Source organism: Lynx rufus, unplaced genomic scaffold (assembly GCF_022079265.1).
Source record: "Lynx rufus isolate CCGP_SWC_20201006 ecotype Redwood Valley unplaced genomic scaffold, mLynRuf1.p SCAF_4, whole genome shotgun sequence".
NCBI classification, from domain to species: domain Eukaryota; kingdom Metazoa; phylum Chordata; class Mammalia; order Carnivora; family Felidae; genus Lynx; species Lynx rufus.
The window spans coordinates 32280621-32305933 of record NW_025814856.1 but is presented as its reverse complement, the minus strand read 5'-3'; the positions used below and the strand labels follow the sequence as shown (position 1 = coordinate 32305933).

Genomic DNA, 25313 nt, shown 5'->3' with positions numbered 1-25313 from the left:
GCATCCATCCCAGCTCTGGGTCTCACATTTGCAGACCCAAAATAAGCCAATGGCGAGTTATTTTGGGGCGCTCGAGAGTCTTTGAAGTTGCTAACTATCACAAATTGTGTAACCGATTGAAGGAGGAGGGAAGCTGGGGGTTCCCCCTCATTTGGAATGGGGCAAGGAGCTAGGAGCCATCACTCCGGGGCGGCAGCTCCTTCCACAGATGCACTGAGTACTGCCAATGTTTTGACCATCGGCACAGAGCTCTCCTTTAATAACATTTGCTTAATGCTTTAATTAATTAACACTTAACCTTCTCTTTCCCTTTTCAACCCTTTTTCTCCTCCCTTCACTATATTCCCACGTAACTTAAAAAAAAAAAAATAAAAACTCAATATCAAAGCAGGCAATGCATGTGTGGCTATGCCTCACAAAATAGGTCGGATTATTGAGGGGAGTCCCGCTGACCGATGTGGCAAGCTGAAAGTGGGAGACCGGATCCTGGCAGTGAATGGATGTTCCATCACCAACAAGTCCCATTCAGACATTGTCAACCTAATCAAGGAAGCAGGAAACACAGTTACCCTCCGCATCATTCCCGGGGATGGTAAAGTATACCTATTGTGTCTCTCTTTCTCTCTCTAGCTCTTTCTGTACCTCTCCTTTTCTCTCTGTCTCTTTCTTTCTCTCGTTAGTATTCACGTAATTGAATAGTGTCGATTTCGAAGCAGCCTTATCCATCCCTAACTGAACATACCCATCATGAGCCATTGTTACTAAACCCTACCCGGCCCACCCCCACTCCCTTTACTTAATCCTCTTTCGCTGGGGCCCTGCCTTGCTGCAAGTACAAACATTGCAGAAAATCTCAACTTTCCCCATTTTATTTTGGTTTTGGTACCCTTGTCCTTAAAATGATAGAGTAGTTTGAATACAGTGGTGAAGATCCCCTGATGTTCTATCTGGAAATGAATAAAGAGTTTTAAAAAATCACTAAAATGTAACTGTGTGAGGGGTGCCTGGCTGGCTCAGTTGGTAGAGCATGTGACTCTTGATCTCAGGGTGGTGAGTTCAAGCCCCACGTTGGGTATGAAGCCTATGTAAAATTAAATTTACAAGTGAATAAAATTTTTAAAAATGTAAATTTAACTGTGATACAGTGACATAAAACCTACATAATGACACTTCAGAGCCAATACTATTCTTTTCTCTCAGGATAAGTGAACATATAAAAGGTTTTTTAAAATATTTTTTAATGTTTATTTTATTTTGAGAGAGAAAGCATGTGCATGCGAGTGCTCAAGGGAGGAGGGACAGAGAGAGAGGGAGGGAGAGAATCCCAAGCACGATCCACACTGAGCACCAAGCCCAACACAGGGGTTGATCCCATGGCCGTGAGATCATAATCTGAGCCAAAATCAAGAGTTGGACCCTTAACCGACTAAGCCATCCAGGTGCCCCAGAAGTGTTTTATTAAATGAGAGATTCTTAGGGTTTGTGCCTACTTGATTTGTCTCTAATTTTTACATGTGGATGAAAAAAGAATAAAACCTCTATTTTTGATAGGTTATATCTGCATTAAAGTAGGCCTGTTCTTATTTGTTAGTTTGTTTGGTTATTAATTCAAATCTGGTTTATTTTACACCACTGGTGATTCTGCCCCCCAGGGGACATTGGGCACACTGTCTGGAGTGGGTGCTAAGGTCATTTAGTGGGGAAAGACCAGGAATGCTTCTAAACATCCTACAGTATATAGGACAGCCCCCTACAAAATAAAGCTATATAGCAGGAAATATCAATATTCATTATTCTTAATAAAAATGAAGTTGATACACTGATGTCACTATGTATAGATTCTTCAGGGAATTTAGTCCTGAATATTGACTTCATTCTCAGCAGACTTTGCTTTTGGGAGGAGAGTGATACTTGTCTCCGGTGTTTCAATGTCTTTTGGTGGTGGTGGTGTTGTTACTATACATGTGTTATAAAATAAAATCTATATTCTAAAGTCAGTGTTTCTCAAGAGGAGAATGTGGTTTATGGAGATAGAGTGATAAAAATTCCCTGTCACTGATCTGTAAAATAAGAAAATCAGAGATTTTATTGGAAGTAATTCACCAAATGAATCTTTTTTAAGATTTTATTTTTAAGTAATCTCTGCACCCAGTGTGGGACTCAGAGTTGCATGCTCTGCCAACTGAGCCAGCCACGTGCCCCCCAAAGGAGTATTTTGTAATTGTTAGAAGGTGATCCTTTTTAGTTTAAAATTCAAGTGGTGTAAATTGTGCCTTTGAGAAAAAAATAAATCCCAAACCAAACAATAAATATTTGAAAATTGTTGGTTCTAAGAGCAGAGAATTTCCTCTGAACCAAAAATACCCAACTCAAATGTGGAGGAAAAAATAGCTTCTTGATTGCTCACCTCCTTTACCCGGCCTCAGATGCATGGTTAGTAATTTACCGTGTGGTCAGGAGTCCATTCTGCCAGTTCACCACTCTGGAAGGCAATTACAGTTTAGGAATGTGATCACAAGTTGATAGAACATAGGTTTCTAATGGAAAGAATGAAGGAAGCCAGAAAAATTTAGTCAGCCAAATGTAGTATATAAATTTAGATATATTGATGTACATGCCCTACAGAGATTTCAGAAAACTAATTTAAAAAAAACAGGACACAGGCATTGACTTGCTATGTCTATATTGGTCGGTCTTAGTGTGGGAATGATAATGTCCAAAAAAGGAAGGAAGGAAGGAAGGAAAGGAAGGAAGGAAGGAAGGAAGGAAGGAAGGAAGGAAGGAGAGTACTCCTTGAAGGAAGGGCCTAGAAAAAGAGTTTGAAGTCAGGAAAGATATAAATATGCAGAAGCACTTTATCCTACTGTGCACATACTAGATGTTGACTTAATGCAGTGGAGAATAGTTTCGGAAAACTTGAACCCAAAAAAATATAGTTCAAGATGAATTATCCAGTAGCGATTGCCAATAAAAAGACATTTTTTTAACTTAAGTACTTAATACAAAATTCAGAGAGACACATCCCACACTCTCTTGGTAGGAAGAAAGTAAACATTAAAACTCATACAGTGTACTTGAGGACTGATTTGTGCTGCCCAGGGTGTGATTTCATCCCAAAATATTGCAGGAATTCAGTGCCATGATAATAAAACCCTTCGTCCATTACTTTGTAAATTTCAGAGACCAGGTAAAGGAAATCAGGTCTAACAGAGGATAGATTTGTGATGTTCATCTTTTTAATGGAGCCAAAAATGGCCATCTTACAAATTAAAATTGAAGCAGGGGAGTTGGGTTTCTGGAGAGATGTCAGAGCATTCCACCATCCAGGAGATGCAAATCCAGGAGAAGTTTGCCAACACCTGGAAGACACAGTGACTTTTATGGCTTGATAATGGGAAAGAAACACGTGGCAGATCCACTTCCTGTCTGGGAAGGTGTGTTGGATGTGCTAGACTGTAGGGTAAAAGGGATTGGTGTGTTAGGGATTTCTTCTCCTTCACACCTTTCACACTAATGCTTAATTCATCAAATAGCCCAAAGACAGTTTGTGCTATGGTCCTCAGGAGGAGACTGAAGTTCTTAGAGACCCATCTTCTCCAGAGTGCTATTGTCGGAAACCCTAGGAGGCACTTTAAGAAGATGGGAAGATGTCTTTTAGACAGTGCTTGGAACCCACTCAGAATCCACTTCTGTCCCTCCCTCCTGCTGCCTGATTGTTTTCTCTTGTCATCGTTCACCTAGTACTTTCTCCAACTCACTTATGTCAGTCTGTACTTTCCCTCACTCTGCTTCTCATGTTTCTCTGTCCTCTCCCTTCCCCCACCGGCTCCCTTCAACAAAAGCTCAGAAACATGACTCTCCTTTATTTAGTTTATCATGTTCCTAGAAGGCCTGCCTTCACAGATCTTGGACAGGCCTAGATTGGGGGGTCCTCACCATCTCTGCTTTTACTATCTTTGGGACCAGCGTGGGAGGTGCAGTGGGGGCAGAATTTCTTCTCCTATGAAATACGGGAAGTGATAGTAAATATATAAGGACAGCGCAGAAAGGCCCAGAGAATAGCTGAACATACTGAATCTGAACTTAAATTTGACAAGTCAAACCACACATGCTTCCTACCACTTGCCTTCTATAGAAATACTCTGTGAAATCTGGGGGGAATGAGAATTTAATCGGGGCAGACCCTGGCTGAGTCAGACTAACGCAGAGCCATCAGTTTGAATCAAGTTCAAGGTAATGAATATTTAGAAGCTTAAAAATATATTACTTATATTAAGGTCTTAGGTTTGTACTTCAGATCCCTCTGATTCAAAGTATTTGTTGATATTGGAGGTAAAGTGTGGCAGCCCAGACATTTCTATTTCCTTGGCAAAGGCATAGAATAGTATAAATATCTTAATAGAGGGCTCTGTGGATATGATAGCTAGCAAGACAGTAGGGCAAAAGGAACAGGTTTCGACCATACACGTTTTTTAGGTCTCCCCGAACTTCAAATATTTATGGGATTCAAATTTTCGAATCCTTCCTTTCGGTATTTATTACATCTGTTTTCGTGCATTAAAATATTTATGAAATATTTTAAGGGAACGATTATATCCTTTGTTGATCTGTTTGACTTTGTAATGTGGATTCTGTAACGGAGGCTAAAGGTATTAACGTGGGGTCTAGGCTGGAATTGTAATCACTTGTCATAGAGATATACTGAAACCCAAGATAGAAGATCCTGTCAGAAGTTAGTGCCCTGATTTAGCACAACACCGTGACAGTGCCTTGAGAGCTAGGATATGCTTTGCTTGAGACATGATTGCTATGGAAAGTGTAGTAATATCCATTTTCATTCCTCCGGGAGAGCTGAAGTAGGTGTAAACACTGCTTAATAAAGGATGTAGGATACTTGCCGGAATTTGTCATAAAAATAGCCAATCTGTCCATCTGTCTTTGAGGTTTAGAAGTCAAATACATTGACATCCCTTCATAATACTGTGCTGGCATATGCTTTTTTATCAGGCCCTCATTATATGGCGCACATATTGCTTTGGGATGGAGCTATAGATTTGCCATAACGGGCCTCAACTCTGTAATTTAAAAAGCTAGAGAGAATTTCAGCGCAAAGTCTTGGTTTAATTCTAGGTGAAGAGTTAAAAGTTTAATAAAATGAGTATAACTATTTTTTTTAGTTTGTTATTTCTGAGAGAGAGACAGAAGGTGAACGGCGAAGGGGCAGAGAAAGAGGGAGATAAGAGGATCCAAAGTGAGCTCTTTGCTGACAGAAGAGGACCCAGTGTGGGGTTTGAACTCACAAACAGTGAGGTCATGACCTGGGCTGAAGACGGACGCTTGACCGACTGAGCCACCCAGACACCCCCCGAGTATAACTCTTGATACTCAAAATGCATCCTGTAAATCCAGAGCATGTTAAAAATTATTTCAGTGCTCAGAAGATGGCCCATAAAATGTAGAATCAAAGCAGGGTATTTTGTATTTTGTATAGTTTTGTGATAGTTGGTGGTGCTTATGCAATAAAATGAAGGCACTTGCCAATTAAATATGATTTCCCTGACACCAACACATAATTCTGTTACACGTGGAAGTGAGACTCTCCAGATGACTTTGGACGTGTTACCTACCTTGCCTAAGCCTCAGTGTCTCCATCTGTAAAGTGGGGTCATAACTGAACCTATTTCATTGAGTTGTAAGAATTAAATGGGGTAGTACAAGTGGAAATGGACTTAGCACAGTCTTTGGCGCATCATAAATGATGAAGAAAGGGTGGCGGTTCATAGATTTAAGAAAGACAGCAGTTGGAGGAAATTCAGCTAGCTCAAAAAAGCATTTGCATATAAATGTTAATTTTTTTAATGCTTAAAGTTAATGTTCAATCCAAATCATGAAGGCAGCAGGAAAAAAAGAGAGAGAGAGAACACTTTCAGAATGGGATCCCACCTGCCTAGAAAAACCCTGGGTACCACAAACACACAAGGACTCAAAAGGGAAACTCCTGCACAATTCAGTAATTATAATCACTTTAATTACAATGAAACATTCTTTTTGGTATCCTGATTATGATTTCCCCATGGCCCGAGCAATCTTGTGATTTCCCAGAGAGTCTCCATAAAATTAATTACAGTGAGCAATATGAATTTTTTTAAAGGACCAATACATGGGTTGATGAAACTTCTGGGGAATCGTATTGACAGGCAGTGCAGTCTCTTAGTCCATTGTTCTGACAGTGCGTGTACTTGATGGCATATCACATAGATTAATCACCTTGGTTGTGCTCGTTAACTGCAGTCATAAAAATGTACCAGTAATATGCTTTTAATATTGCGATCCCAGAAATCCATGTTCCCGATAAAAAATCTGGTGATCATCTTTTGTATGGTTTTCACGTGCCAGGCCCTATCCCAAACACTGTCTTCTCCTTAATCTTTGCACGGATTTTCTGAGATACTTGGGATATAATGCGTGTACAGAAGAGAAAACTGAGGCAAAGGAAGTTGAAGTGACTTGGCGTGAGTACCAGCCAGTAAATTGCCGAGCTGGGGGTACACACGGCCAGATAGTCAGAGTCTGGAATCTGACCTCCTAACCATTCTGCTAAGCTGCCTCCCATTAAGCCTGAGAAACACCACCTCCCCAGCTCGGGGTTGCCAGGCGTATTGGCATAGTAAAGAACCTGAGGCTGCTCAGAGGAAAATCAAAGCACAGACACACAAAACTTTTTCCCTCTGTTTCAGCCACTATTTCTGACCCTTAATTGACCACAGGTTCCTTTCCCTCAGAATCTGTAGAAACGGTGGTAAAAACAGACTATGGGAAACTCGGCCTAAAACATGAATTGGATTACATTACAATTTACTTGATCTGTTATATTTTCTTAGTAATCTTGTGCCTCAACTGTGAGAACCACAGGCTCTGTGGCTGAAATGCAAACTTAAAATAATAATTCAGCTTTCTCGTTTTAGAGTTTAAGTTCCCACGGTCATAAAATAAAAATTAGAAGTGGTAGCTAGGGCCATAAGTCCAGTTCATGTATTGAGTGCTTACTATATGTCAGGTACTATACTAAGCTTTTCAAATATTTTTATCAAAGGGAAGGGAATTATGTCATCATCCCCTTCTTTCAGATGAGTGAAATAAGACATACGGCTAATGAGTGGGGAAAGGGGGATTGGATCTCAAGCCCGTGACTTTAACAACTGTGTGCAATGAAATAATATAATAGGAAGCCAGACCCAAGCTGCATAATATCCTTAGGAAATTAAAATGGAGGACAGACCACATGTCATTGGGATTTCTGGGAGGTATTGTCACTCAGGACTGCAGTGGAGAGATATCGTCCAGGTGTCCCAGGTGGGAATACTTAACACATTTTCCCACAGAAACTTTGTTACACATTATGGGCAGGTATATGTATTCTGAAAGCATTAAGATGCCTACTATGAGCTGTAGGACTCCTAGAAACTTGTAGGCTGTATTGCCCACTAGGAATTAAATAGGTACTCGTAGCCTAATCTTAGAACCTAAGCACCACACGTAGTATTTTCTTGATGAGAAGATTGATGCCAAGTTCCAAACAGTCAACCTAAAATTAAGTACTAAAGTGCAGCTTGCTCATAACTGCTTGCTATCTGCTTTGATCGTAATGGAGAAATAATTAGTAAAAAAATATATAACCATCACTATATAAGTGATTAAATTTTAATACATGCATGTTGGTGTGCAGTCTGTAGGGCATGCTCTTGAGTGTTTTCAAATTCTGGATCTCCAGACTTCTAGAGATTAATGAAGTTGCTTATGAATGTGGTTAGCGGAGAAGAAAGTCAATTTACCTAAGAATATAATTATATTCATTCCATTAGGGTGGCTTCATGATTTATACAACTTCTATTTACAAACTCTGCCTCTAACTAATGCAGGTTTTAAAGTTAATTTTTCATCAGTGATTCTAGACGAGATCTGTGTAGAAGTCTACATTTTCAGTTGTGCTTCATTAAAAGCACTGGGGAGGAAGGTAGATGTGTGTGTGTGTGTAGTTATCAAGATGTTAGCACACTTCTGATTGTAATATTCACATGAGGAAATCAAGCGGACTCTGCTCATATTGCTGATAAATTGCAGGAAACAGTAATAGAGACATTTGTTATTAGTCCGTCCAATCCTGGGGCAGTAATGCCAGTGTGGTGCCGTGCTTTGAAGGGGCTGCCATTTTTAAGTGTCAGGGAGGGAGAGACACTTCGCTCGGTTACAATTTTAGGGAAGCATTTTCGGGGGCAAACTTCTCCGTTCATTTGCGGGGATGTCGGTTGGGAGGAGGGTGATGGGGGCATACGTGGCTCTCACATCGTAGAATATCTTAGAATGGTTCTGTGAACTCTTGCTTAGAAATTCCAGTCAGGACGGTTTCAAACAGTGATAGGGAAACCAGGCGTGTCACTCAGATGTGGGACTTCTGCATACCTCCTGCTTTGATGATCTCTCCTCTGGGGCCCTCATTCTGCTGCGCTCTCTCTCTCCCTCTCCCTGCAGAGTCCTCAAATGCCACTTTGTTGACCAACGCAGAGAAGATTGCCACCATCACCACCACACACGCCCCTTCTCAGCAAGGGGCCCAGGAGACCAGGTCAGACATAACTTTGGTTGCTTTTGTTAGTTTTAAGGGGAAACAACTAACTCCTGGTCTGATGATACTCATCCTTGACTTTGTTTTCTTCCCTTCAGTTTCATGGTTTGCTTTGCTTTCACGCTTCTCTCTCTCGCTTTGGCAGGAATACCACCAAACCAAAGCCGGAATCTCAGTTTGAGTTCAAAGCACCCCAGGCAACACAGGTGAGGGCCATTCATCTTTTTTTCTGTTTGCTTAGTACATTTCCTTCCAACTTTCTGAAGCTATTTTTACGAGCTATCTTTTATCAGGTACCCCCAATTAAAATAAATAACCTTTTGTGAGAGGTTGTACTAAATATGAGCTCACATTTAGCTGGCTAGGAAATGACATTTTCTGTTACTACCTTTGCAAAATATTCCTAGAAATCCTCTTCTAGGTGGGAAAAAGAAAGAAAGAAAGAGAGAGAGAGAGGGAGGGAGGGAGGGAGGGAGAGAGAGAGAGAGAGAGAAAGAAAGAAAGAAAGAAAGAAAGAAAGAAAGAAAGAAAGAAAGAAAGAAAGAAAGAAAGAAAGAAAAGAAAAGAAAGAAAAGAAGGAAGGAAGGAAGAAAGAAAGAAAGAACGAACGAACCGCACTTATCTCAAGGACTGGCCATCAGAGAAAGAGCAAAAGTGCTAATCGCTACTCGGGGTATTCATGCCTGTATTTATGCCAAGAGATGTCTTTTTTTGTTAAGGTGTTTCCCAGATGTGGGAATTTCAGGTGAGACCCGGAGAGCCAGCTACATGTCTGGCAGGGTGGTAGGAGAGAATGCACTAATACGCAGGTGAAGGAAACTTGGGAGTAATCCGTTCTTGGATTCACTAACCCACTCGAGCTCCTCCTCATCCTGGGTGGGAACCACTCCTCAGATGGGAGGCAGTCGATCTTGGCATCCTCGTCATAGACACTGCCGCTGTTTTCCAGGCACGTGGCAGGGAGGCCTGTGCAGAACGGCATCACGTAATGAGTTTTCCCGCCACAAATAATGATGTGTGGCCTCACTGATTAAATTTTAACACATGTCTGTTGGTGTGCGGTCGGCAGGCACACTCATGAAATGTCTTCAGATTCTGCATCTGCGAATATGTCAGATGAATGAATGTTAATAAACAGTTGAGAATCACCAAAAGAGGGATAGAGACAGTGCCTTTGTGTCAGATCACCATTTCGGAGAATATTTGGGAAGCGGTGGGAAGAAGAAATATGTGTGGGTATGCGTTCTCCCCTGAATGACTGCATTTCATTTTTTAAATAGGAGCAAGATTTTTACACTGTGGAACTAGAGAGAGGAGCCAAGGGATTTGGCTTTAGTCTTCGAGGGGGCCGAGAATATAACATGGACCTCTATGTTCTGCGCTTAGCAGAGGATGGTCCAGCAGAAAGGTGTGGAAAGATGAGGGTAAGTAGGAAGAGGAGTCTGGAAAAATAAGTCATCTCCAGTGGCTTTTTGACATGATGTGGCTAGAACCTTCTTGTTCCTGAGAACTACATTTCATACTGCTTTCAGAACACTCTAAAATGCATGACTCCCACCTAGGGTGTATTTCTCCCTAAAGCATAGTTGATGGTAACTGCTAAAGTTAGGTGAGCCCTTCTGATTGTTCAGGGATGAATGAAGAATTGGAATTACATGCAAACTTACTGAAGTAAAAATCAGTCCTGTGTCCGTAGTTCTTCTACTTAATCTCATATGGTAGGCGCATCATTTTACAGCAAATCCTAGGATTTACCAGGATGCTTAGAGAGTAGGAAGTCCCTCTCGTCTTGTAGGTTCTGGGTGGTGAGCTCCATTCAGTGTCCTGCTAGTCACCAGGTCTTACTTTAGCCTCAGGAGCAGGTCGACTCTGCCTCAGGAAAGGCCCCACATCTCCAAGCGGGAACATTCACAGTTTCTCTGCAGTAGTCAGAGTTGCAAATTTTAAATCTACACATACCAAAAGATCACTCTCTTCTTTTTTAGGAATCTGGTATCTGTTACTGTGTATGCATGTGTCACTTTTCTGGGGGGGATTAGGTGGCTTAAAAAAAAAATGGATAGGTCACGTAGATTGAAGCATATGCATAGGGAGCAGTTTGCTACGAATGAAGAGGAATCAAGACGGTCAGGTCAGGAAAGGAAAAAAGTGCACGAAGCTGGTCCAGAGCAGAAAGAGGGAAAAAAGTGACCAAAGGTAGGGAACTTAATATTTGTATATGAGGCATAGTCTCTTGCTTGTTAAATTAAATTTCTACAGATTGAATTTTAATGAACATTTTTTAAATATTTATTCTTGAGAGAGAGACAGAATGAGAATCTCAAGCAGGCTCTGCTCTGTCATCGTGGGGCCCAACACGGGGCTCAAACTCCCCAACTGTGATATCATGACCTGAGCTGAAAGCAAGAATCAGACGCTTAACCGACTGAGCCACTGAGGTGCCCCTTTGAGCATTTTTTTTTTAATTGAGAAAGTAGACCATGCATATGGGTATAAAAAATTAGTGAAAAATAGTGCATAGTAAAAATACAGTTTCCAAAGTCAGACTGTATTACCAGTTTCTTGTGTATTCTTTTTTAATGCATATACATGTACAATTTGTACATATACAAAGAAATATATAAACTCTATTTTCCTTTTGTTTAAGTTTCAGACACATTGGTTATGCTTTTCCATGTCTTAGCTTACTTCAAAAAAGTTTCTGATGGAGTGAAATCTTACCATGGTATTTTGTGTAATGCTGTACAGTTCTCAAGACACATTTACAGTAGTGACCAGTTTCGTCCTCACAGCTTGGTAGGAATGAGTTGTTAACATCCCCTTCTACAGATAAGAAATTGAGTTCCAGGAAGTTAAAGGATTTGAACAAGATCTGGTAGCTAACAAGTGATAGGACTCAAATTCAAGACCTTAATCTCCAAAGCCAGTGCTTTTCCTCTTCTGCCTTCTGGAAGATAAGCTCCTTGAGAGCAGGGATCTTGCCTGTCTTGTTCACTTCTTTATCTCCGGTGCCTAGAATAGTAGCTGACACATTGTAAATGCAGCATCATTGTATAGGCATGGTTGTGTTCTCATCAGAAAGCTCTCCGCGGGCAGCAGTTACTTCTAAGCTCACTCACAGCTCAGCTGGCAGGATTCAGTGTCCCTTGGGCTGTTGGCCCTACCTCTCCTTCATGTCATCACAGACTCTGTAGGGTAGCTCAGCACATGCGTCAGAGTGAACAAGTGAGAGGACAAAATAAAGGGGGGCACATAAGACAGAAGCCAAAAGTATTTTGTAACCTTAGCTTTGAACTGATATCACATCACATTTGCCATATTCTTTTTGTTAGGAGCAAGTGACTAATTCCAGCCCACATTCAAAGGGAAGGAGGGGCGCCTGTGTGGCTCACTTGGTTGGGCATCCGACTTCGGCTCAGGTCATGATCTCACAGACTGTGAGTTCGAGCCCGCGTCGGGCTCTGTGCTGACAGCTCGGAGCCTGGAGCCTGTCTGTGTCTCCCTCTCTCTCTCTGCCCTCCCTCCCTTGCTCGCACTCTCTCTCTCTCTCTCAAAAATGAAAGTTAAAAAAAAATTTTTAATTAACATTTTCCATACTGTTTTATTTTTTTCTCTTAACACTTGCACTTTCTAACCTACACATTTTTCTCTAATTTTCTTGTTAATTGTCTTTCTCCCATTAGAATTTCATCTCCATGAGGGCAAAGGCTTTTGTTTCTTTGACTGCTGGACTATGCAACAGAAGATTTTCTGGACTAGACTCCATAAATACTTAGTAAATCAATAAATGGAAGAACTTTACATCCTAGAGCACCTCAGCGGCCGGTGAAGCCCTTTGCGATCTTCTCATTTTGTCCTCTCTTTGGCAGATTGGTGATGAAATCTTAGAGATCAATGGCGAGACCACCAAAAACATGAAGCATTCTCGGGCTATAGAACTGATTAAGAATGGTGGCCGCAGGGTGCGTCTGTTTCTGAAGCGGGGAGACGGCTCCGTACCAGAATATGGTGGGTCAAACTATGAAAACATCCCTTCCTTCCCTGGCATGACTCCATGAATTTGTCTCCAGAACTACAGCAGGAAAGTCTTTTTGTTTCCCCCTGTTCACCAGTGTCTTACCAGCCTTTCGCACCATGTGATTATTTGCCTCGCTTGTTCTGAAATCTCTACACATTTCATCCTCTTGCTTGCTTACGTGGACTGGGACGTGGCCTAAGACAAGATCTTTATAGCCCCTTTCTGATAATCAGAGAGAACATTCTGTCTAGTCCCACCAAGAGTGAAGGAATGTTTGTTTGAACTGTGCCAAACTGTTTCTCAGATCCAATTGTTAGCACAAAAATGACTATACTCCTTTTCAGAAGCAGGAAAGCAGGTTTCCTGAGTGATATGTTGAGGCACAATTCTCTCTCTCTTTTTTTTTTTTTTTCTTTTTTGGTTTCTTGATGTTTTTACTGAAGAGGTGTGAAATTTTGAGATGATTTGGGGGCCTTGCTCACCTCCTTTATGCTCTGTATACGACACTTCCGCATCCCCGCCCCCCCTTGCTGGTCCCTACCCCCAATCAGACCACCGGAGCCCACTACTCTAAAACAAACGAAACTGTTGATATATTAGCCATATGTTTTTAGATGAAAAAGGATGAAATAGATTCCCAGTGCTCATCATGAGGGAAACATGTTACTATACCTTTCCTATGGGGAAAGCCAGGTTATACATAGAGTTCCTTTGTCATATGTGTAGACATGATTTGAGTAAACAGCAATGATCTTTACCTAGCTTAGTGTTCTGATGGCAAAATGCTGTATTTTATAATAATTATGTCCTATTTATTTGAGAGTCTTGTTTAAAATAAAAAAAAAAAATCTATGCCCTAGATGTAGGGCTTCTCTTCCCAACCAAAGGTCTACAAAAGTTTCTATAGAAACTGTGATTGAATGGTCCCCATATACGTTGGTCCCCTTTATTAGGGATTGATCTGTTATCGCCCTCTTTTCTGAAAGTCATTCTGCACAATTCCCAGTTGCATTTTGGACTTGATCAGATCCTTAATTCAGAGGCAGCTCAAAGAAAAGGAGAACTCCTTTGAAGGACAATCTTCCCAGGTGTTGGACACTCATACAGGTGTAGACTACAAGGGGCCCAAGGTGGGAGGAGGGAGGAAATCCGATGAGGCCCCTTTAGACAAGGCCAACCACAGGGGAGGTATTCTGACAACATTAAGACGTCACAGCTGTGCACTGTGCTAAACCTCTGACCGTAGGTGTATCGATGCCACTGAAACTGTGTAACATTGTCTCCCTTTCTGTCTTCCCTATGCTTCTGTTGGATGTGATATTTCATTTGAGAATCATCGTCAATAACCTGTGTACCTTCTCAAAACCTATGTCTGTTGCACTGAGGATGAAAATCCAACACTAACAAATGTTCTTTGGGCTAAAAATAAAGATCCTTTAAATACTCATTTTTCCAAGAAGGGTTGAACATGCCAGATTTGTGCTGCTGTAATGTCTCATGCGTCATTTGGACTAAATCTCTCTAATTCTATTGATTAGAGTCACAAATGGGTTATGATATGTTAAGTTCCAATATTTTTCTGACTTGATTGGAACCTGCTTCTCTGTGAGGCTATTTTTGTAATGAGTTTTTTGTACTTAATTTAACTGCCGCGGTCTTCGGGTGGGGGGAGGGAGGGACCTCTGGTCTTCTGTTGTTTATTGTTAATGCACTCCTCTATGCCAGCTTGTCATTGTTCCAGTTGTTTGAAAAAAAAAAAAAAAAGAAAAAAGGATGCATCCATTGTCTGGGTTCTTGAGTCACCTTATATGGCTGTCTGAAAAATGTCACTGTTCGATTGCGGTCTCTGCAGCCTTATTTGAGTGTTGCCTTAGACTGTCTGACTGGACAAATAAACTCTCTTTGCCCCATGTTAACAAATGCAGATTTTTTTTCTTTCCTCTGTGTTATAGGGAATCTAAATGTTCAACTTTTTCTCTTTCTCTTTCTCTTTCTGTCTGACTGTTCTTGGTGCTGGGCCCTCCCTTCTACAGCGATGATACCTCCTAATATCGCTGCATGTATGAGAAATGAAAAGCTCGGGGAGGCTTGCTTCTACCTTATGGGCCATAATCAAACTACGGTTTGTAGCTCAATCAATACTAGGTGTTTCTGTGCTGTGGCCTAATTTCCTCATTGCTTCTGCTTAGCTCTATTTTGATATGTTTGGCAATTCATTCTGAGCACCCTGCGTTCTTTGAATTGTAAGTACACCGCTGACCCCTATTGAAGTCTTGCTCTCCCTTACCTTAAAAGTAGGTGTAAGGAAGCCCAAGGTTAGATTTATGAGAGTGAGCATAGAGCACCTACCCATACCCAAATCTTAAAATGTTCCCATAAGCTCCTGTTTGTGTTAATTCTAACAGAAAGAACAAGCCTCGCATCACAGGGCCCTCCCCTAGGTCAGCAAGGCTTTGTTAGAGGGACGACATTTTCTGCTCAGTCAGTTAGCTCGTGGGAAACTACGGCCCAGAGTCCAAATCCTGTCCAGAGCCTGTTTTTCTAAGTAAAGTTTTATGGGCTCCTAGCCACGCCCATTTCTTTTATGTGTAGGCTACCACTGCTTTTACACCGGAGTCGCACTTAAGTAGTTACGGCAAACTGTGCAGCCGGCAAAGCCTGAACAGAAAATTTACAAACCCTGCTGTAGGCTATATTCCCTTTACTACCAAAACCCACCCTAGGTTTTGGCACATCTTTCATGAAACAGACTGTTTCGTGTTGACCTTGTTGCCTCACGAAATCCTTGAAAGAGGTCCTGCGATTCCTGCATCACCCTGGTTTGCCCTCCACACGGCAGCACGTTGTTTCCGGTGTTTCCAGTGTCTTGCCTGGAATCCTACGATGTGTGTTACCGTGTTAGTTGCAACAGAGCATCCCTGCTTTGAAAAGAGCTTTCATAATTTCCGGATGCAACCTAAAACATCTGCTGTGTCATTTCAAATTGTTTAATAATAAATAGGAGCCCCCTGGGCTGTTCTGCTTTAAGATATAGATGCCTTGATGTTGTAAGGAGCAGTCCAGTGACTCCATAGCCCCCCGGATGCAATTATGGCTGCCTTGTGTAGTCTAATACTAACGAAAGTACCTCTAAAAGATTTCATCTGCACCCCCTCTAATGTCAACCTCTATTCCACTCCCTTTCATTTGTCAGGAAACTCCATATTTTAAAAATAATTTCTTAAACATAACCCAAAATTAGAGAAAAGTATTGAATACAATTCACAAAGGTAGAATGTTTAATGGACCCTCACATTACCCATCACCTGTCCCAGTCATCAACATCCGGCTGTGTTGCCTCTATAATCCCCTTTGCCCGACACCCTGGATTTTTTTTTTTTTTTAAGAGAAGTGTTTTAAAATAGTATACTTTGCATGCAGTACAACGCATCAAGCTTGAGCGTACCGCACAGGCTTTTTTTTTTTTTTTAACCTCTCTATACACCCATTTAATGACCCTGATCAAAATATAGACTCCCCAAAATTCCCTCATGCCCTTCCAGGTCAATAACCTAGAGTATCTTTAAGCAAGATAAAATAAGTATTCTTTATAGAAAAGAATGTTTTCTATTGTGGGGGCTGGGAGGGGGGCAAGAAGGGTGGGCAGGGGGCAAGGGTTAGTGGGTGGGGAAGGCAGAGCAAGAGATAGTTAGGGTGGGATGTTCTGGTACTTTTGGATTACCCTGTTGGGGTTGTGCCTTGCAAGACTGGAGTCCCCACTGACGGCTGTGAGCTCCTTAACGATCTCTGCCCTGAGCACAGCCAACAGTAGCCAGAGGCCGAAAGCCACAAGAACTAAGTCCGTAACCCTCGTGGTTGCAGTCATTCTTCACCGAGATTCAGTTGGCTTTGGCTCTGCCTGCTTTAACAGCTAGCTATTTGTTTGTTGTGACTAATGAGAGCTCAGGCGTGGGAGTGGGGACAGGGGCTGAAGGCCCTGCCGTACCAAACTGTGGCTGTCCTGTATTTTCCCGGCAGACCCCAGCAGCGACCGCCTCGGCCCCGCCACCGCCGGGGCACAAGGTGTTCCGGAAGTGAGGGCCGCGCCCCCCGACCGCCGACCGCATCCGTCATTGGAGTCCAGTTACCCACCCGATCTTCACAAATCATCACCGCATGGGGAAAAGCGGGCACACGTGAGAGACCCAAAAGGCAGCAGAGAGTATATCAGACACCCCACTGAGCATCACACATGGAACGGAACTTCTAGAAAACCCGACAGCGGGGCTTGCCGACCCAAGGACCGGGCAGCGGAGGGACGCAGAGAGGCACCCCCGGAGCGGCCGGTGCCCAATGGCCCCAAGAGGAGGTCCCCGGAGAAGCGCAGAGAAGGCACCCGCAGCGCGGACACCACTCTGGAGAGGAGGGAGAAGCACGAGAAGAGACGAGACGTGTCTCCGGAGCGGAGGCGCGAGCGCTCGCCCACCCGCAGGAGGGACGGCTCGCCCAGCCATCGGAGGCGCTCCCTCGAAAGACTCTTGGATCACACGCGGTCCCCGGAGCGGAGGAGAGGGAGCTCGCCGGAGCGCAGGGCCAAGTCCACCGAGCGCAGGCGCGAGCGCTCCCTGGAGAAGAGGGGCAGGGAGGACAGGGTCGGCCACCGAGAGAGGGAAGAGCCCAGTCTGAGACAGGACGCGGGCAGAAGCTCCAGACACGCCCCCGAGCAGAGAAGGCGACCTTACAAAGAATGTAGCACCGACCTCAGTATCTGAGACTCCGAGGCACATTCCAACCTTTACCGTGTCAAAGGTTCTAAGAGGAAGGTCACAAACGTGAAATAATTTAGTTTCTTACCTTGAGGAAGCGTCCGACCCCCGATGACCCTATGATAGCAACAAACATTTTATGCATTTGAAATCTTATAAGAAAAAAGAAAAAATATATATATATATGAAAAGTGTTGTGCCTGATGTATAATATTAAAGAAAGTATTTTTAAATGCATACTTTTTTTGGAAATTATTTGCCAAATGCTGCCCCGAAGGGATATAAATTTTGTTTCTACGTGACCTGTAGAATTGTCAAGAATCGTTCCCTTATGGGGGGCAGTCTTTTTCTCTCCTGGTTAAATAGGACTGTTGATCATTTTCTCTAAGGGAAATAATTGATTAAGTTTAATTAATTTGATGTAGATTGTTAGGTAGTGATGTAGTGCTATCCTGTAGTTTAGGAGTTTTTCTTTAAAAAAAAGAGCAAAAAGGCAAAAGTTATATTTGTAGAAGCTGAGGACTCTTTGGGACAGATTAGGATCGTCAATGATCCTAAAATTAAACTGTATGAAGAGACTACTACTGCAAATGAAGGATATTTATAGCTAAACTACACAGCACAAAGAAATGTTGCCTTCTCGAGTCATAGTTGGTTCAGAAAACAGTTTGTACTCTCCCTGGCCATAGAAAGGCACAGAGAGGAGAAGGTTGGCCGCCATTGCCCAGACATAGCCCAAGCACGGATAGATGATCAGGTTCATTAGTATCACCAATATCTGATAAGATCTCATTAAGGCAGCACCATCACAGCTTTGCTCAACTACCGGAAGGAACCAACAGTGAACACCTGTGTTGTCTTGTCTGATTTGAGGCCAAATAGTGGAATGGGGAACCATGTGCCCAGTGAGAGGGAACCATGAAAATCCTCCACACAGAAAGTGTGTTCCCCCCTGTGTAGCGTAAGCCCAACTGGGGGCAAGGGAATGAGCGCTGGTGGAAGTTCCCTCTCTGTTGATATTTAAAGAAGTGAGGGTTCGGGGTGCTTCTTCTTAGAAATGCCCATTTCCCTTTGAAACCATAATAAAAGTCTCCAGGATGACTGAAAGGGAAAGCAAGACACAGTCCCAGTGGCTCTAGATCGAGTTGGCAAACCTCTGCCCTCATGACCCTGTCCTTTGAGTCTTTGGACAGCAGAACAAAGCATAACAATTTTTTTCTTTTTAGAATGACCCATTCTTTTGCAATCCCGCAGGAGGTGCGGTTGGGTCGGCTCATAGCCCCAGGATGTGGTTGAAATGGATTACTGCCTAGCTGAGCCAAAACGTTTGCTTGTACCTGTTGGACCACTACAGCAAACCGCTGCTTAGGATGCATTGTGTATTTCTGTAGTACTGTTTTGCATTTCCCATACAGACACACAACTTTGCAAGTCAATCACTGTTGTTCTCATGGTACTGTTTAAGGAAACAATGAAAAAGGAAAAAAAAAATGGAGAAAACCAGTCAGTCCTTGTGTGTACAGAGTTAAAAATTGTAATTAATAGAGCCTGTTTAAAAAAAAAAACAACTGTTGCCTTTTTTTCTTGTATAAAAGAGAATTTATGACAAAATTTAGCTGTGAGGAATGTGATACGTGTTTATATTTCTGAATATGGAACAAATTGATTCATTGGGATATATTTTAATGTAATCTAAATCAGGTATGTAAAGCTGTTTTAAAATGGGAGACAATATAAGTAATTCTCTAAAGCTTTAGTCGGTTTGGATACCATCATTTCCTCCATGGGGAGCCTGCTTGTGAATTATTAAGCTCTGTTTGCATTCTCTGTTCTGTTCTTCACTCATTTCTTGCCGTGTGCTATGGACTTAATGCTCTTTCTGTATTGATGAAAAGCAGTATGTGGGCCAATCTTTTTATAAAACACTATGCATATATAAATATCACATTGTTCATAGCTTTATTTGACTTATGGGTTTATACATAACATAGAATGAGTACCTATAGCTGTGTGGACATGTACAAAACTAGTTCCTTTCCTGGAACAGAGACCGTGTACATTCTGTAGCTGCAAAGGAGGAAAAGGGTCTGTGACCGCGATCTTTATTCTCAGTTTTCCACGCGAAGCAAGCATTGAGCTGTGGTAGGGAGGCCGAGAGAGAACACGACTCAATAATGGCATTCTTTTTCATCAGGTTCCTAGGAGCCCACATGGGGATTTTATTCCTAAAGCTCCACTGCTAGGAATTTTCTCGCTGTTTCTAGCAAAATCTGTGATGTTAAATGATCGATGCTCTCGCTTGTGGTCCAGAGTTTTAAATAAATGAAATCAAGGTGGATTTGGGGGAGTACGTCGTGAAATTAACAACTTAATGTCTTTCTTGTCGTCAGAGGTGATATTTGACATTTTAAAATCTGTGTGCTACCCACCTGGGCTTAGTCTTCACCAGTCCGTGAAGACTTGATGTGACAGTTTCCTCTGACTGCCACACGTCACATTTGCTTTGGGAATACTGTACTGTACAGGGACTATGCATTAAGCAGAAAGATCTAGTTTTCTCTGAACTACTGTAACCTTAGATTGGAGACGGATTCTTGTGAGCCTACTTTCCCTAATCCCCCACTTCATGTAAATGTCTTGATGAGAGATGATGGATGAGTATTTTGTATGATTAAATCAAACCATTGAAGAATCCCCCACCCACCCGTTACACAGTTGATGCCTGAAAGAATGTTGGTTGGGGGGGTGGGGGACAACTCAACACCCTACTTGTATTTTTTAAGTTTCTTTTGTGAAAGATTTTTTAATGCATTTTTACTGTAAAAATACATGGAAATGTATGCATTCCATAACCACTATTGCTTCTGGATTGATATCTTTCTTGTCTCTGCGTTGTCTCAAGTGTATCACGGTCAAGTAATCAAATGAGGGTGTCTGGCTCCAACTCCGTGCAATGACCCAATGCATGTCGTTCTTTTGAAAGGGAAGGAATTATGCCTTTGCAACAGTAGTCCAGTGCCTTGCTACTCAAAGTGTGGTCCGTGGACCACCTGCCTCATCATCACTGGACTGTGTATTAAAAATGCAGAATCTCAGGCCCACCCTAGACCTCCTGAGTCGGGCTGTGCCTTTAACAAGACCCCCAGCTAATTCGAATGCACCTGAAGCTTGAACAGCACAGTATATCTCGAAACCCCGGTAAAAGGCAAGACCTGCCAAGCCATGTGCTTCTCACTTCCTAACGGTGATCTTGAACAAGTTCCTTAACCCCTTCTTAAGCCTCACTTTCCTCTTCAAACAGGCATATCTCAGAGTTGGCAAGAATGAAATGCAAAGTGTTTAGCACACCTCTGGCAATCAGAATGATCTTCAGTAGATGATCCTAAAAAAACTTTGCGGGGGAGCCACTGGGTGACTCAGTTAAGGGTCTGACTTCGCCTCAGGTCATGATCTCACTGCTTGTGGATTTGAGCCCCATGTCCGGCTCTGTGCTGACAGCTCAGAGCCTGGAGCCTGCTTCGGATTCTGTCTCTGTCTCTCTGTCTCTCTGTCTGTCTCTGCCCCTTCCCTGCTCACACTCTCACTCTGTCTCTCTCTTTCAAAAACAAACATTTAAAAAAATTTTTTTTTCTTTTTTGGAGGAGGAGGATTTCGGCCTGGTAGTGGCTGTTCTCTTTCCATTGTGCTGGTTTATTTTCCAATGAAGAAATCTATTCTCACTTTATTAAAATGAGGAAGAAGCCCTTCTGTTTTAATTCCAAAGGTGATGAAGAGTGTGGCCCATGCTACTTCACAAGCATAACTTCACTTCCCAGTGTTCTAAAATCTAAAACCGAAATGCTGTGCTATGAAGATTAAGATGAAAATAATCTCAAAGCATACCTTTTAGAGCTAGAGCTATATGTGGAGTTAGACATGAGCCTAACTAGTCCTATCAGATGAAAAGCTTTGACGTGTGTCCTCACTGATCATGTCATTTCTAATGACCTTCCAATTTCCTTCACGCATACACATTGTTCCTTTGGTATGCCTTAGAAGTTAGGGCTTTCCTATAGAACCTAGGTTCCTGGGCATTCAGAAAGGTATTGTGTTTAATAATAGGCCTTCCTACAGTCCATCTCTTTTGCTGTATTTTGCTTTATTTTGTCACCAGCATGGTAATTACGGACACTGTTCACTTCCCTCGTATCTCTTTTGTTAAAGATGGCACCTATAAATGGGTCCTGGCTTACCTGATCATTGAAGCTATTTGTAAAGCCCTTACATCCCACAAGTTCCTTGCCTGCCATAAATAGTCACACTAAAAAGAATGTGCTGGGACTCCATTAGAGCTGGATAATACAGCTGGACTTTTCCTGCTGATGGCCAATCCAAGACCACCTTTGATGGTCTGCATTAATCGTCAAAGGAAGTTCCTCAGGGTGATTTGTCTTATAATCAGGCAACATCCTCAGCATTGTGGGTGTTCAGCGGTAAGATTCTCCTGCTTTTGAAATCTGCATCATTACAAGCTCCTAAGAAAGGAAATGACAAAACTCAGGCCTTTCCAATGCAATTATTTGGGGTGTTTTCTCAGGAACAGGGCTTTTGTGAACATTTTTTTGACGAGTACAACTCAACAATATATTGATGCGTGGTGTTCTTCATTAAGAGCTGGAGTAGGGTGGTTTTTCTTCTCTAGCCTCGGTGTTAGAGGAATGCTGGGTCCAAAACACAAGATCCTTTTGAAAGCACATGCATTGAAGCAAGGTGTTATGCACAGTAAATACTCAAGTGTCACATGTGACACCTGCCGTCTACTCTATCACTGTTCTACCTAACTGGAAAGTGTCCATTGTCACATCTCTCGAGGAAATAAGGACTTGATCTGCCCAGCCTGGAACTCTATACACCTACAAGCACTGTCCTTTTAAGTATATTTATATCTCAGGGAATAAAGTCTGATCTCAATGGATCATAGCCTTGAAGAGAAAATAGCTCAGAAAGGTTGCTAATTCTTACCTGTGTAATAGGCAAGGCTTATTACTCTTTTCATTCTTGGAACACATAATAAGAGTTAACTCTGTGCCATTGCATGGCAGGGCTGGAAATCCCTCCTTCCTGGTCCCAGGAATTCATAGCCGGGTGGGGAAAGCAAACAAACACATCCAAATGAACCACACATCAAGCAGAAGCCCAGGATACATGAGAGTCATTAATAGGGGATGTAGACAAATTGAGAAAGCCTAGAATTCCAGAAGGAAGAGAAGGAGGTAACTGGGGAAAGAAGGAGAGAAGGGCAGCCTGAGGCAAGGGAGGGAGTGTGGTCCCAGATGGAAGGAGCTGCACCATGAAGGCCAGGCAGCCTTGTTCTGAATTTTAGACTTCAGAGTAACAAGGGTCTGTTGAAGAGTAACGGAGCCTCTGGGGAGCTGTGTGTACTGTTGGGGGGGAGGGCGGGGGTGTGCAGGGTGGGGGCGAGTGACCCAGCTCAGGTTTGAGCTGCAGGACGATGACCTTGAGCAGTAGGGACAGTGGTCTGAGGAGGGTGGGAGCTCTAGCACAGTCCAGGAAGGAACTCGGAGCCTGAAAAACCATTCTAGATAAAGCAGGATTTCTCAGAACTGAAAAGTCCCCAGGCCCGTGTTTATCATCCTATTGCAAGAATTCATTTTCTTTCCAGCCTAAATCCTTCTACCTCCTCTTGTCTATACCTTTGTAAATACCTGCAGAACACCCTGTACCTGATTTCTCCTGTTAAAGCCAATTATTACTATTCTACCCGGTTTTCTGAATTTACAAATTCCCACCTCACCACCATTTTTTTTTCTTCAGACCCTGGTTTCAAACCTTGTAATCTTATTTTCATATTTTTCTTTTCCTTCCTTCCTTCCTTCCTTCCTTCCTTCCTTCCTTCCTTCCTTCCTTCCTTCTTTCCTTCCTTCCTTCCTTTCTTTCTTTCTTTCTTTCTTTCTTTCTTTCTTTCTTTTTTTTGAGATTAGCCACATTTTTCTCAAGCTATAGAGTCCACCAAGTATTACACAGTCTTTGTCAGACATTCCCTGTGTTTGAGTGTGGAAAACGGAACCATTCCTATAATAGCCTGCTTTGAAAAGCGGTAGTTTTATTTTTTAATTTACAAAATGAATTCACACTTTATTAAATATTCAAGTATGTCAGGAGAGTATAAAATAAAAGACGACGTCATTCCTTACCATCTGTCAATCCCAGTTCAGAGAAGAAACCGTTACTAGCAGCTTGTTTCATGACATTTATGATCTTTTTCTATTCATATATAAACGTATGTAGGTATATGCCGTTTGGGGTTTTATTTTTATAAAAAATTTTTATAAAAAATGGACCATGCCAAAAAAAAAAGGTACACACAATTTTAGGCACTGTACCTTTATCTTTTATATTGTAGACAGTTCTCCATGTTATATGTATGTGTCTAAACATGTAGAATATGTATATACATCTATATTTACATACAACATCTCAAATACCTCATTTATTCTATTTCTCTATCCATCCTCTTTCCCTTTCCTCCTGGATTATTCCGATAGACTTCTGACTTTTCCCCCTCCCTTTACCCTTGCCAACCTGCAGCCTCTTTTCCACACAGCAGCCAGGGTGATTCTTCAAAAACGTCAAGTAAAAGGTCAAAGTCCTGACAACAGGCTATTAGGCCTCTGAGCTCCAGCTTCTTTCTCTCTGACCCTTCCTCACCAGTTCCCTTCCAGCCATGCTCCAGGCGCACCTCCCAAGCTTCTTAGGGCCTTTGCTCTAACTGGTTCACAAGCCTCTGCCTGGAAAGCTCTTTCCCCAAATATTCATGGCTGACCACCTGTTGAAAATGGCAACTGAATTTCTCTTCTACCCTTTTCTCCTCCACAGCACTTCCGCTTCTGACACCCTGTATCATTTATGTACTTACTTACTGTCTCTATGGTTTATCACCCGTTTCCTGCCTCTGGCGTCTGGGCTGGCTTTGTGATCACAGCACCTATAGGGCCCTGCACTTAGGAAGGCTCCGTGTTTGGTTTAATGCTCCGTCGTCCCCATCTTAAATTTGTAGTAATTTTTGAACAAGGAGAGCCACATCTTCAGTTTGACCGGGTCTCACAAATGTTCATAGCTGGCCTTGTCTTGAATGTAAGCTTCATGAGGACAAGGGTATATGTTCTGAACTCTGATGAATTCCAACTTCCTGGAACAGAATCCTATTTATAGTAGGGGCACATAGTAGGTGCTCAGAAAATAGAAGTATTCTGCTTTCCCTTGGTAGTTTCATGCTCTGAAGTTGACTGCCATCTGTTTACCTAGTCTCTGGATTACAAAAAAAAAATTGGCCACAGTGAACAACCTTATATGAAAAACTTGGTACCCTTGAGTGGTTCCGTTTAAATGCTTTTGAAGGAATACATTGTGACTCCTAGTTCTGTTTTATTTCCGGTGACGCTCGTATTATCGTATTATCGAGACTCCGCATGCTTTCATTGGGAACAGCTGCTTTTGCAAAATGCTTGCAGGCTGCAGACCTCCGTCTCACCAGATGAGAGTCACCCCGCACAGTGTAGCCACTAAGCCAACTTGGACAGCCTTGACTGCACAGAGAAGTCATCGGGGAGCTTTAAACCTGCTGATGCCTGGGCCCACCCCCAGTCTGAGGTATGGCCTGGCTATTTGAAGTTCTCAGGTGTTCCCAACAGTCACCCATTACATTCCTTATCTGCTTTGACCCACAGACTGTATGGGATTGAATGGGTCTGCTTTGCTTCTGTCTTCTTCGTAATGTCCACTGGTTGCCTTTTTTAAATTGCCTTTTATAACAGCAGCTGGAAGGAAGGATGGCTAGAGAATATTTTCCCAAAGGAAACTAAGAAGCTTTTCAAATTTCAGGCAGTTATTAGCCAGACATCTAGACAACGGACATATGTGTATTGAC

At 42.4% G+C, this 25313-nt stretch overlaps 1 protein-coding gene and 1 non-coding gene across 6 annotated transcripts in view; both read left to right on the top strand.

Annotated features, from left to right (window-relative positions):
- MAGI1 (membrane associated guanylate kinase, WW and PDZ domain containing 1) overlaps positions 1–17392 on the top strand; it is a 632775-nt gene extending 615383 nt beyond the window's left edge. For 2 of the 5 annotated variants that reach the window (XM_047096308.1, XM_047096307.1), the window contains 7 exons: positions 392–592; positions 8530–8623; positions 8769–8829; positions 9904–10047; positions 12493–12631; positions 14675–14763; positions 16659–16718. In XM_047096308.1, coding sequence (XP_046952264.1) covers positions 392–592; positions 8530–8623; positions 8769–8829; positions 9904–10047; positions 12493–12631; positions 14675–14763; positions 16659–16718 — 788 coding nt within the window. Of the gene's footprint in view, positions 1–388; positions 593–8529; positions 8624–8768; positions 8830–9903; positions 10048–12492; positions 12682–14674; positions 14764–16658 lie in introns of those variants that run through there. The other 3 variants (XM_047096306.1, XM_047096305.1, XM_047096309.1) reach the window with 3 other exon arrangements.
- TRNAK-CUU (transfer RNA lysine (anticodon CUU)) lies at positions 1003–1075 on the top strand. Its single transcript has one exon. It is a non-coding gene; the product is annotated as a tRNA-Lys (tRNA).
- Positions 17393–25313: the final 7921 nt, after the last annotated feature.